The sequence below is a fragment of the Lithobates pipiens genome, unplaced genomic scaffold (genome assembly GCF_037356315.1).
Source record: "Lithobates pipiens isolate NorthernLeopardFrog02 unplaced genomic scaffold, aLitPip1_a1.2 Scaffold_18, whole genome shotgun sequence".
NCBI classification, from domain to species: Eukaryota; Metazoa; Chordata; class Amphibia; order Anura; family Ranidae; genus Lithobates; species Lithobates pipiens.
The window spans coordinates 420033571-420047709 of NW_027507758.1; the positions used below are offsets into that span (position 1 = coordinate 420033571).

The window sequence follows — 14139 nt, forward strand, 5'->3', positions numbered from 1 at the left end:
TAGAAAAAAAAACAATTGCCTGGAAATCAAATGCCTGGAAATCTGTCCACATGGCCAGCTGCCACAACATACTAGAGCAGCTATTTCTGCAGCCAAGGGGTTTCATGGTTTCTGCTTGGGAGGGTAATTGGGACTTTTTATTTCACCGCAGTTCTTTAGAGACTCCTGAGTGCTTGCAAAACACTTATTACACATCTTTTACATACCTTGGCAATCTAATGGCACTCAAATCTTTCAATGAGTTATCAACCAGCCATAGTCTCTCCACTCTTATCAGTCGTCGAAGAATACGGTGAAGGTTGTTTTGTTGGTAAGGGTCCCCGAGACCCTGATAAGACAGATTTATGTTCTGGAAATGAAAGTAGTAAATCAGTCACAATTTTTCATTGAGTTTATATGACCTCTTCACCATATTCTGGATGATCAATGTTTAAGCGCACCTTTTTCTTCTGTATTGCAATTTCCCTTCTTTATGAAGATTTTATACACCAGCCATAAATAAACACGTAGGGGGAAAAAAATGACTCTAGGCGAAATGGAGGTTTTATTGTACTACAAAAACAGCAATATATAATTTTCATTGGAATACAATATTTCTAGTAGAAATCGGAGATTTATCATATTCCTTAACAAGCTGCTAAAAGTTCCACTTCAGCTACTCAGAGAAAATTGGTTTTCTTTATAACAATCACAGCTTATGCGACAAGTCACTTGCGCATAGTCAGTCTTGGTTTGCCATTTGTTATGTATGAATTCATTGTAGGCAGGCTGCATTGAAGCTAAAGCCCTGTTGGTTCCCTGGGGCAGTCTGCAACACCTTGTTGGGCAAAGCTTTGCAACCTCTGCCTCCACCAGTGAAGGGAATCAGCCACCGAGGCATGTAATGCCAGCTTTATTGTCTCTAATGATTTCAAGCTTTCAGAGATGTTAGACAACCTTTTGTTTTATATATGTATTTCAACAAATGTAAGATTGTGTTCAGACCAGCAAAAGCCAATTTAAGTCTCTATGGAATGTTAAAACATTATAAAGTATCACTCGAAATGCACTGGTGATCATGTTTAGCAGACTAAAAACTTGCTAAGTCTGGTTGTCATGAAACTGTGCCACACTTTAGATTTTTTGCGCATCGGCGGACACTGTCTCACCCAGAAATCAGTGTTCTTAATAGTCTTTTCTGTGTCACTGTGTGCCTGCTCTCATGAGTACAAAATTACATTATTAAAATTTTACTGCTTGGAAAATGTTACAATGCTGCTTTAGAATTATTGTTTTTCATTACTGTATTCAGGAACACAAAGCTGCTTAAAATGTCATGGTGCACATATAAACTTAATACAGAGATGATATTCTTGTTCAGTTTCCTGTTTGTTAAGGATACTGAAAAATTATGGGACTTATGTATCAACATACTTTTATTAAATACCTTCAAATATACAAGCCCAAAAAAAGCCAAACAAAAATGTTAAAGGGGAAGTTCCCCTTATCAAACTGTTCTGATAGAAGATATTTATAAACCAAACAATACAGTGTATATGCAGTACAATCACTTTAAAACTGAAATGAAACCCAACACTATAATTTATATGTATCAAATAATATCAACATATAAATACAACCATAGTGAACATAACCCTTTACATGCAGTGTAATTATAGTCCTATTGATGATCATCACATCCTCAATGCCCTGTATTCAAATTGTATGACCCCTGACAAAGTAATCTATGCTGAATGTTGGGCAGAGCATAGCATGCAGCTGTCATCGTGCCCACTGGTGTGGGACAGGACACTGAGAAATTGATACTGATGACTGTATTTCTCTATAGGGTGTGGCATTGGGGAAATTAACTCAAGCGGTAGGTGCATTTACAATGAGTTACGCCAGTCCAAAACTGTATTTTAAAGAGGAAGTAAACTCTCCCACTCTGATGCTTCTTTTCATTTAGTCCATTATAATAAGTAATTATCAGACTATAGCCACTGTAATCCAGCCCAAATCTCATATTACTTACTGTTTAAAGAATCTTTAAAAAACTTGTTTCCAGGGGTTAGGCAGCACCATCTTAAGTATTTATTGTCTTCTGAGTCCACAGTGGAGTGTATTTCCGCCCCTTACATTGAGCACTTCCTGTACTGTTAACCAAGCCTCCTTCTCAATCCAATGTTTCTATGGCAACCCTACTTCCCTGTTCATAGCTGACTTGTTTTATTTCATAGTATTTACTTGTGCCCATGTCTAATGTTTGCCTTTGTCAGTCTTTATCAGCTTCAGCTGATAAGACTGCAGTAATGGCCAAGTTTACACTGCATGTGATGTCACATGGTCACATGGTGTGTAGGAGGAAGCTCTGAATGATTCTGCAGCCTCCTGGGTGTTCAGTGTTGTGTGCGGTAGGAAGTCCTGATAACAGATAGATAAGCACATAGAGAGTGTGCCGTAAATAAGGGGAGATCTGGGCATGCTCAGTGACTTCATTCTAAAGAACAAAAAGGATTACAATACTAAGCAAGTAAGGAGATATCTACAAGCAGTGTTCATTAGGGATTTGTATGCTGATTTACATGGGACAAAGTTGTGGGGGAGGGTTTACAACCACTTTAAGGGCAAAGAAGCCCACTTTTATTAAAGAAATGAAAGTTCACCTAAGCGTCAGTTGCCCATGCAGGGGATCTCTTGTCTCTCTTAGCCTTCAGTCACAGCATTCTGCTGAATGGCAGACTCCTGGTTTATGGATTGGGGTTCTCCTGACACCCCGATAGGGGTCCTGTCTCCTGAAAAAAGACCTCTTGTCTCCTGGCTTCTGGCTGGGGCCCTCTGACCACCTTGGTGAGACCTTCCGTCTCCCACAATGGAAGCTGTCTCCAACTGGGAGCTCTGAGCCATCCTCAGGCCTGAGTATATAATGACCCCACACACCTGTGTACTCTGCCAGGTTACAGGCATCTAACAAAACCCAGACACAGGACTGAATGTTCTGATCCAGAGCTACAGAATTTTGAGAAAGTCAAAGACAAAAGGTTTTTTATCTTAAAAACCTAAAAAGCCTTCTGTGTGCAGCAGCCCCCCCTCAGCCCCCCTAATACTTACCTGAGGTACATCTAGATCCAGCAATGTTGCAGGAGTGTCTCGGCTGCCCGTGACTCTCCTCCTCTTTGGCTGGTACAGCAGCGTGGCACCATTGGCTCCCACTGCTGTCAATCAAAGTCAGTCAGCCAATGAGGAGAGAGAGGCGGTGGGGCTAGTCCATGGTTCCATGTCTGAATGGACACACAGAGCAGCGACTCGGGCACCCCCATACCAAGCTGCTTGCTGTGGGGGCAGGAGGAAGCGACCAGGAGCACCGAAGAGGAAACTGAGAAGAGGAGGATCTGGGCTGCTCTGTGCAAAACCACTGCAGAGAGAATGTAAGTATAACATGTTTGTTATTTCTAACTAAAAAAAATGGTTGGCTGCCGCCACCATTATGCGCTCCTCTATCCGGCAGCTCTCCTCCTTTCCTACACCCCAGCCCTCCTCCACATACGAGGGAAAGCTGTATCTTTGAAAAAGATGAGGGGGGCGGTGGGTGGTCGGAGGAAGGGGGCAGGGCTTAGTGGCATCGGCGTGCTTCAGCACCCACAATGCAGGCTGTGTTGCTATAAAGTGCACCTTTTTCAGGTGCATACAGCTAAAGGAGGGACACAGAGCAGACGGGACTCTTGTGAGTGTTGGTTGACACGGGCATTCCCAGGGCACATTTACTTTGCATCAGGCTGAGCTTAATAGCAGCTGCAGTTGCTGGACAATTTTCTTGGCTGTACCTCTGCGTTGGTGCTCAACACCATAACCAAAGGGAATGGTACAAATACCACAAAAAATAAACACACAAAGGGGTCACCCTCAGGACCTAAGGACCCCCCCCGCAACACCATCTCCCCCTGAAAGATCTAGGGAGGCTGCTCAGATTGAGCCATCAGGGTCGTCAGGTGCTGCAATTGCTTCCGACACTTGAGCCCCTGTCTATGTAACTAAGGGTTTTTTCCTCAACTATCAGTGGATTAGAGGAAAGATTAGTGACTTTAATCACATCTTCGCAGAGTGGAAGAAAGCGCATTAGGTCTCCTTCTACCACTCAAGATCCTCAAACAGAGGAACAGTGGGAGGAGGAAAAAGGAATCCCCCTCAGGGGACCATGTAGAGCAGGGGTCTCAAACTGGCAGCCCTCCAGCTGTTGCAAAACTACAAGTCCCATCATGCCTCTGCCTGTAGGACTCATGCTTGTAACTGGCAGCCTTGCAAAGCATCATGGGACTTGTAGTTTCACAACAGCTGGAGGGCCACTAGTTTGAGACCCTGGATGTAGAGACTGACTCCTCTTCTGAGGGATCAAGAGGGGAAGGACCTTCTTCAGCCTCACATGCTGAAAAGTTGCTGGTGCATTCTCTTACTGAAATGGTCCACTCCACATTTAAGCTACCCTTAACTGTCTCGGTTGAAGAGCACACTTCTTTGGGTTCACTAAAGCCTCCCCAAGCCTTGCGTGCCTTTCCTGTACATTCATTGCTGGAAAAGCTTATATATTCTGAGTGGGGTCACCCAGATAAGCATTTTTTCCCTCCTAAAAAGTTTTCAACACTTTATCCTATGGAGGAAAAATTCACTAAGATGTGGAGTATACCAGCAATTGATGTTTCTATATCCTCTGTGAATAAAAGTTTGACCTGTCCGGTTGACAATGAGCAAATGCTTACGGATCCAACTGAAAAGAGATTGGAATTCCTGTTAAAAGATATTTTTTTTCTTGGCAGGTTCAGTGGCTCAACCTGCAGTGGTGGCAATTGGGGTGTGTCAATCCTTGAGAGACCATTTGAAACAGATGCTCAAGGTTTTCCCTGAACAGCAGGCCCAGGAGTTAGCTGAGCTGCCAGCAGCTTTGCGTTTTGCAATTGACGCATATAGAATCTTATGGTTGAAAAATTGGTCAGTCGAAGTGCTGTGCAAAACGCTCTTGGCTGATTTTCCTTTCCGTGTTGAAAAGCTGTTTGGGGATATTTTGGACAAATATATCCAGAAAAATATCAAATCGCAAAAGTACCCTTTTGCCAGTTAAGAAAAGGAATAAATGTCCCTCATTAAACTGGCTCTTTCTCCAGTGCCAGGGGCATCAGCCTCCAGGCAGTCACAACGGCCTCCACTGTCAGGTTCAAGAAGTAAAGCTCGGGGTCAACCCCAGGAACAAAAGAAATCCTGGGAGGAGGAAACCCATAAAACAAAACGCTAAAGCCTCTTTATGAAGGGGCGCCCATGCTCGTTCAAGTGGGGGGAAGACTTCTGCAGTTCTCAAGGGTCTGGCAGGAAGAATTTCAAGACAGATGGGTGGTCTCCACAATAGCTCTAGGTTACAAACTAGAGTTTCAAGAATTCCCATCTCCTCGTTTCCACGGGTCAAATGTCCCCAAAAGATCAAGAGAAAAAGAAGTCTCTCTTTCTAGCGTTAGACCGACTTTTGTCACAAAAAGCGATTATGATGGTCCCCATGGAAGAGGGGTTTTGTTCAAACCTCACAGTGCCAAATGGAGATGTCAGGCCCACTCTAGATCTGAAAGATCTAAACCGGTTTCTGAAAATGTGCTCTTTTCTCATGGAATCAATCCGATCAGTAGTCTCCGTCCTACAAGGAGGAGAACTTCTGGCATCAATCGACATCAAGGATGTATACCTGCATGTACCTATTTTCCCTGCTCATCAGAAATATCTGCGTTTCGAAGTAGAAAAACATAATTTTCAATTTGTAGCCTTGCCTTTCGGTCTAGCTACTGCACCTTGGGTGTTTACAAAACTTCTGGCCCTTCCTCTGGCGAGATTAAGGACTCAAGGTATAACGATAATAGCATACCTAGACCGCCTGGACCAAAGCATGGTCATCATAGTCAACTACCTGGAATACCTAGGTTGGGTCCTTAACCTAGATAAATCTACTTTAAAACCAGTAAGAAGATTAGAGTACTTGGATCTGATTATAGATTACCCCAGGCAAAAATCAGCGCCATAAAGGCGCTGGTTCAGGTGGGCAGGGCAGAGAAGGGTCCTTCTATCCGCCTTTTGTATGAGGTTGTTGGGGAAGATGGTGGCTTCATTCAAAGCAGTTCCTTATGCTCAGTTTCATTTGAGACTGCTGCAAAACAGTATCCTGTCAGCTTGGAACAAGAAGATCCAAGCACTAGATTTTCCGATGCGTTTGTCACCAAAAGTGCATCAGAAGCCTCAGTTGGTGGAGGATACCCAAGAATCTTCAGGAGGGGAAATCCTTCTTATCAGTTACCTGGAAGGTGGTAACAACAGATGCCAGCCTTGCGGGTTGGGGAGCAGTCCTGGAAGAGACATCGGTCCAAGGGAAATGGCCCGGAACTGAAAGGACGTTGCCGTTCAAGTCTTAGAGATTTGGACAGCATACCTAGCCCTAAGAGCCTGGACATTCAGGTTGTGGAATTCTCCTGTCAGGATTCAATCTGAAAATGCCACGGCAGTGGCTTATATCAATCACCAGGGGGATACCAGAAGTCAGGCAGCCCAGGGAGAGGTAAACCAGATCCTAACCTGGGCAGAAAAGCATGTGCCCTGCATATCGGCAATCTTCGTTCCAGGAGTAGAGAACTGGCAGGTGGACTACTTAAGTCGCCAGCAGTTGTTCCCGGGGGAATGATCCCTTTACCCTGACATCCTCCTGGCTATATGCCAAAGATGGGGGATCCCAGATGTAGATCTGTTTGCGTCCAGGTTCAACAACAAAGTCAATGACTTGGTGTCAAGAACAAGGGATCCACTCACATGTGGAACAGATGTGTTAGTGAGTGGGCCAGTGGGATCAGTTCTCACTGATTTATGCATTCCCTCCTATTCTGCTGCTACCTCGACTTCTTTGCAGGATCAAGCGGGCAAATAAGTTGATCGTTTTTGTGGCCCCAGCATGGCCCAGAAGATCTTGGTATGCAGAAATAGTAAAGATGGTGGTAGGAGCCCCATGGACCCTACCACCACGTCCAAACCTGCTATTGCAGGGACCAGTGTTCCATCCTACTTTACAAACACTAAATTTTAACGGTTTGGCTGTTGAAACCCACATTCTGAAGAATCGTGGGCTTTCAGGCTCAGTGATATCTACTTTGATTAATGCAAGGAAGCCAGCTTCCAGAGTCGTTTATTATAGAGTCTGGAAGGCATATGTTTCCTGTTGTGAACTCAGGGGTTGGCATCCTAGAAACTGGCCTTGAGTACTATCAAAGGCCAAGTCTCGGCCTTATTGGTATTGTTTCAATGTCCGCTTGCTTCGCATTCTTTGGTCCGAAGCTTTATACAGGGGGTAACTTGGCTTAATCCATCGGTTAGAGCACCCCTAAACCCTTGGGGCTTGAATTTAGTTCTATCAGCATTACAGAAACAGCCTTTTCAGCCAATACAACATATTCCTTTAGTCCTTTTGACAAGAAAGCTAGTTTTTCTTGTAGCCATTTCTTCTGCAAGAAGGGTATCAGAGTTGGCGGCTCTTTCTTGTAAAGAGCCTTATTTAATCATTCACAAGAATAAAGTAGTATTGCGCCCTCATCCTAGCTTTCTGCCAAGGGTGGTTTCAGGTTCACCTATACCAGGATATTATCTTACCTTCATTTTTTCCAGAACCCTGTTTTAAGGAAGAAAAGTCTCTGCATTCTTTGGATGTAGTGAGAGCAGTCAAAATCTATTTTAAATCAACTGCTTAGGTTTGCAAAACAGATGTTTTGTTTGTGTTGCCTGATGGTCCTAGGAAAGGACAGGCAGCGTTGATTCCACTATTGCCAAATTGATTCAGCAAGTAATTATTCAAGCTTATGGTTTGAAGAGGAAAGTTCCACCTTTTCAAATCAAAGCGCACTCCACCAGGGCTGTTAGTGCTTTGTGGGCAGTGCCTCACCAAGCCCCCATGGCTCAAGTCTGCAAAGCCACAACTTGGTCTTCAGTCCATACATTCACCAGATTCTATCAGGTGGATGTAAGAAGGCATGAGGGTATTGCCTTTGGGCCCAGTGTACTGCAGGCAGAAGTATAGGTCCTACTTTTGTTTGTGTCCCCTCCCCTCAGGTGACATTGCTCTGGGACATCCCATACAGTAATTACTGTGGCTCTGTGTCCTGTGATGTATGATAAAGAAAATAGCATTTTTATAACAGCTTGCCTATAAAAAACTTTTCTTGGAGTATATCACGGAACACAGAGGTCCCTCCCCTCTTTGGTTACACATGTATTGCTTTGCTACAAAACTGAGGTAGTCCCAGTAAGGGGAGGGGTACCCTATCTAGGGTGTGCTAGTGTTCATCACCAGAAGGTGCCATATAACCCATACAGTAATTACTGTGACTTTGTGTCCTGTAATGTACTCCAAGAAAAGGATTTTACAGGTAAGCTAAATCCTATTTTTACAGGACAGAGCTTTGCCAACCAGCAAATTTATAGGTGGGAATATCATGTTACTGGTGGAAATGATGGTTTCTGGTTCACTAATTTCCATTATTATCATACATGATTTAAGCACCCACAGTTTATGCAGTGCTTTAAAAGAATAAGGGTCCTTTCACACGGGGCGGATCAGTTCTGATCTGCCCCGTGGATATCCGTTTGCTCAGCGGGGATCACTCCGTCGATCCCCGCTGAGCAGGGAGATGACAGGTCCGTCTCTGCACACTGCGCAGGGACAGACCAGTCACAGCGCCGCTCTCCCCTATGGGAGATCGGATGACGACGGACTGCAGAATAGCTTTTTCCTCCGTTACACTTTTTCGGATCGGAGCGGGTCGGATGTCAGCGGACATGTCACTGTTGACATCCGATGCTCCATAGAGCTCTATGGAGCACCCGTTCAGGTCCACCTGAAAAACTGACAGGCGGGCCTGAACGGAACATCAGTGTGAAAGGGGCCTAAAGGAAGACAGTACAGTTAAGCTGGGTACACACTAGAAGTTTTTTCGTTCAACCCAGCGGTCTGCCCCCTGGAGGTTTCAGGACCCTCCCTCACTATACCAAAATGCCCTCTAAAGCTCTCTGATAAAATGTCAACTTAGGTAACATTATAGACAAGTGTGTGGGGAGACCAAGTGATTTGAAGTGCCCTCCCTTTTTCTAGGGTCAGCTGAGACATGCATAGTCTCCATTTCATGATGAACAGCACACTGTCTGCAGCTGCTATCTGGATTACGAACACATCTGCCAGTCAGAGAAAGGAAGAACATGGTAAAATTCCTGATACAAGAGGTGGACATAAAAGTGGCGGATTTCAAAAGGTGACAGGGAGAGTTACATATGAACATGAGGAAAGGGGGAAACAGTAATGGGGGCCAAATTGCAACCCCTATGTCAGGGACTGGATTAAACTTCGGCAAGCAACAATTAGAATTCCACTCTCACCACACAATTCTCCCAGTTTTCTTGTAGCCTCCGTCTCCAAATCTCTTTATCGTTGGTCTGTGCGCTTTCAAGTGATAGATGTGCCTCTCCTCGTATTACAAGCTCCTCGTCTGGTGGCCCTGTGATCATGTAAAATGTACACATATGTATAAACAGAATACATTCAGATGCACCCAACAACAAATAATAATAAGGAAATATATGTCTTGGATCAAAAGTAGATAAATAGTTCTAGGGAGACGTTGGATAAGAGTTAGTTACTTTACCTTCTCTCACTCTAGGAGAACGAATTTGAGTCCCCTGCACATCGTGTTCTTTCAACTTGTGCCAAGTTAGATATTTGAACGCATCACATGGCAGCTTAAAATGAGGAGAAGAAAGAACGCTAATTATGTTTTGAAGTGTTTTCATGTGCATTCATGGAACACTTGAAAATGATTAAACCACAAAAGCAACACCTTGAAATCACCAAAGTCAAACAAGGACAACAGTGATTACATTTGCAATTAAATGTTTTCATTAAAAAAATTAAAATGACATCCAAGATATGTTCTCTCATTAGGGAATGGCATTTGACCTAAAATAAACATAATCAACCCACAAGCTCCCATCCTAGAGATATCAGCGGGTGCTTAGTATATTTTGTTTTAGGACACTTTATATGGACTGGCAGCGTGTGATGCCTTAACAGGGCCATTCATTATCAGAATTACTGAGTTATTATAACTAATTAAATCATAGAGTATGTTATTGGCAAAAATGTTATTCCCACTACAGGACATGTCTACTTATAATGAGTGCACTTCCGGCACCTCCAGTACAGAATGTACCATATTTATCGGGGTATAACACACACCGGCGTATAACACGCACCCCAAGTTTAGGAGGGCATTTTAAGGAAAAAAGTTTTAGGAGGGAAGTTTAAGGGAAAAAAAACTTACATTTAAATGGCCGTCAATGCAGCCTTATCAGTGTGCATCTGCAGCCTTGTCCATAATTGCAGAATGATCAGTGTCATTTGCAGCTTGCCCACCGCTGTTTGCAGCCTTGCTTAGTGTCATTTGCAGCTTGCCAGTGTCATTTCCAGCTCGCCCAGCGCCGTTTGCAGCCTTGCCCATGTTTAAATATCCCGCCGCCGAGACAGACCGAGCGAGCGTCGCCGAAAAAGACCGAGCGGTGCCGGAAAAGACGAGCCGTCTGCTCGGCTCCGCTTGTAGTCCCGTCTCCCTGCTGTTTCTGGAGCGAGCGCTGCCAAAAAAGACCGAGTCGACTCTACTGTGTATTCAGCTTGGCTCGGCTCGCAGTCCCGCCCAGTATGTGAGTATGAAGGAGGACCAGTCTAGGATAGTTTCTACTATACTGATGTTCTAAAGCAGTGAAGACAAACGTTGGCGCCCCAGCCGTTTTGGAACTACATTTCCCATGATGCTCATGCACTCTGCAGTAGTGTTAATTTTAGTCTTAGGACAAAAATTACATTTTAGTTTTAGTCACATTTTAATCTTCTGCAATTGTTTTTGTTTTAGTTTTAGTCGTATTTAGTCGACTAAATCTCCAGTACATTTTAGTCGACTAAAATGTCTTGCGTTTTAGTCGACTAAAATCTCCAGTACATTTCAGTAATTGCAATTTAGTTGTAGTCATAGTCTTTTGACTAAAATGGCCTTTTAGTTTTAGTCTCATTTTAGTCTTTTGCCTAAAATGGCTTTTAGTTTTAGTCGTATTTTAGTCATCTCAATTGTTTTAGTTTTAACTTTGTCTGATCGTGTGTATGAAACACCAGTTTTGGGCAAAATCCGTTGGAAAAAATCGAATGCATTTTGTGGTCGGAATGTCCGACCGTGTGTACAGGGCTTAAGTCAGATCAGATGGTCTGAGACCAATCATCCTGACATCATCACCGTCAACTAAAATAGTATTAATTTAGTAGACTAAAATGGTTTAGTCTTTTTACTCGACTAAATTAACACTGCTTTGCAGTGTAGTTGAGCAGCATGGGAAACGTAGTTCCGAAACATCTGGGTGCAAGGTTTGCCATCACTGTTCAAAAGTATCTACCCAGATTTAGATATTTCACAGATGTAATTTTACTTTGCATATTTGAATCTCATCAGTTACTCTAAACCCTTGTACACACGGTCGGACATTCCGACAACAAAATGCGATGGATTTTTTCAGACGGATTTTGTCCGAAACTGGTGTTGCATAAACACGTTCGGACAAAGTTGTCAGAAAATCCGATCATTCGGAACGTGATGACGTTTGTACGTTACAACGGGACTACGTTCAGGCTAGTAGCCAATCCCTTTGGTCTCGTAATTTGATCTGAGCATGTCCGATCGTTTGTAGAGAATCACGATCGGACAAAGTCCTATCGGATCATGTTGTCGGAAAATTGTATATCCAGCTCTCAAACTTTGTTGGTCGGACATTCTGACGGAAAAAGTCCGATGGAGCCCACACAAGGTCGGATTATCTGACAAGACGGTCCAATCGGACATTTTCCATCGGAATTTCCGACCGTGTGTACAAGGGCTTATGCCCTGTACACACGCTTGGAAATTCAGATGGAAAAGGTCCGATCGGATTATATTGTCAGAAAATCCGATCGTGTGTGGGCTCTGATTCCAACGGAAAGAATTTGAGAGCAGGATCTAAAATTTTCCAAGAAAAAAATCCGATCAGACTTTTTTCGATCGCTTGTAAAGAATTCCGACGGACAAAGTGCCACGCATTCTCAGATCAAATTACGAGACCAAAAGCTATTGGCTACTAGCCTCTACGTAGTCCCGTTGTACGCAACGAACATCACCTCGTTCCGAATGATCATATTTTCCAACAACTTTGTCTGACCATGTGTATGAAACACCAGTTTTGGGCAAAATCCGTTGGAAAAAATCGAATGGATTTTGTGGTCGGAATGTCCGACCGTGTGTACAGGGCATAAGTCAGATCAGATGGTCTGAGACCAATCATCCTGACATGTTCGAATAAATAAGGTTTTGTGTGTCACTATTAAAAAGGCGGTGCAAGGTGATTGTGTATTAGTTAGAGAACAATTTACATGTGATATCTATGTTTCATATTTGTGATATTCAGAAGACCTTTCACTTCCATATACTGCATGCCAAACCATGCACTTATGTTTATGCAGCGGCCAGCCAGCAGCAGTGCCTGAGGGCAGTTGGCCCATGCCTACATGTCTGACAACTTGCTTTAAATATCTGGGCAACCTTAAATGCTAACACTTCATAGTTTGTAAAGTACAGATGTTGGCAAAACAAATACTCTTCCTTCTATGAAATAAAAAGAAGTGACTGCATCTCTTAATCATTTATTATGTAAGTCAAAGGCATGTACGTAAATGAACAGGTCATTTCACCCTTTCTATTTACACATTCAACAATGTACTGCTTGTTTCCACCAATTATAAGTCAAGTGATGTTCTAATGTTTTATCAGTATAATCAATATTAAACAAAATCTTGCAAGCAGCTAATAAATAATCAAAGGAACAAGCAGGCAGCTGGTAACACACTCCCAATATAAATGTGAAAAAACATAAATAAATAAAACAGCTGCGCTAAATTAAGTTAATCTTGTGTTAAATCATTTACACAAAATGGTGATATATAAGATACTTTACATAGATAATAATCAATTTGACAATAAAGTGCTTATCAGTTCATATATACAGCATACGAATCCTTGATAATGTGAATTAAAAAATTCTTAAATCATATATAATGCTTCAGTACAAAGTGATATCTTCTAAAAATGTCTCTGAATTAATCTTCTTATTCATACACGTGCCAGACTTGCACCCCAGTGCTCCCCCATCAGATGTGTGCTTACCTCAATTCGTGTGACCTCACAATTAAGTTTGGTCAGATAAAGCTTTTTAGTCTCCCAGGACTAATCAGATGTGATTGCCTCCTTCCAATCTGTCTGTGTGTGTCTCCAACTGGTGTTGTTTAACCCGTATATGAAAAAGAAAAGGAGCTCCACATAGTGCTTGAACTGTTTAAAGCTTGACTTTATTAAAAAATGTGTATGTTACACTCACATTTGATGGGAGCTCCAGTGCACCAGCTATGTGCAAAATGTAAAAAAAAAATCCAAGTGCAGAAGTATGAATCCTCTGAGGAGGAAGTCACGTGACCCTGTGACATAACACGTAGGGGAGGGTGCACGGTTGTAATGAGGCGCTTTGTTATCCATTGGAACAGCATGGAGCTGTTGTTGCAGTGCCTTGGATTTTTTTTTAACATATTGTACATAGCTCATTTACTATGCTCTGGAGAAACTGCTCCTGCAGAGTGCAACTGCACTTTGCAAAATGCACAGTCTATATGCCCTTAGTAAATCGTCCCCCATGAGGTTTTTTTTTTTGTTCAACCCAGGAGGTTGAACAAAAAATAAACTGTCAGCTCCGGAACTGCTGTACTAACTATGCAAAGTTAGTGCAGCGATCTCCCCCACTGAGCTGTTGTGTTCTGACAGGGGGACAGCCCCACCAGAACACTCTGATCCGCGATCTCTGCCATTGGCTGAGAGCGTTGATTGAAAGTCAGTTGGCTGCTCCTTTTCCAGCATACTCATCTCACAGAAGCCGATCAAGCGGCTTGTTTCTGTCGGACAGACCGGCATACACATGGCCTGAATGTTGCCTGTTGTTTTTTAAACCGGACGATGTCTCCCAACATTTGGCCCTGGTGTACCA

At 43.1% G+C, this 14139-nt stretch overlaps 1 protein-coding gene across 1 annotated transcript in view; it reads right to left on the minus strand.

Moving 5' to 3' along the window:
• LOC143990191 (uncharacterized) overlaps positions 1 to 14139 on the minus strand; it is a 58302-nt gene that overhangs the window by 16577 nt on the left and 27586 nt on the right. Inside the window, exons 3-5 of the mRNA XM_077490314.1 lie at positions 9684 to 9777; positions 9418 to 9536; positions 207 to 349 (exon numbers count right to left, since the gene is read on the minus strand). Of these exons, the coding sequence (XP_077346440.1) occupies positions 207 to 349; positions 9418 to 9536; positions 9684 to 9777 (356 nt within the window). The remainder of the gene's footprint in view (positions 1 to 206; positions 350 to 9417; positions 9537 to 9683; positions 9778 to 14139) is intronic.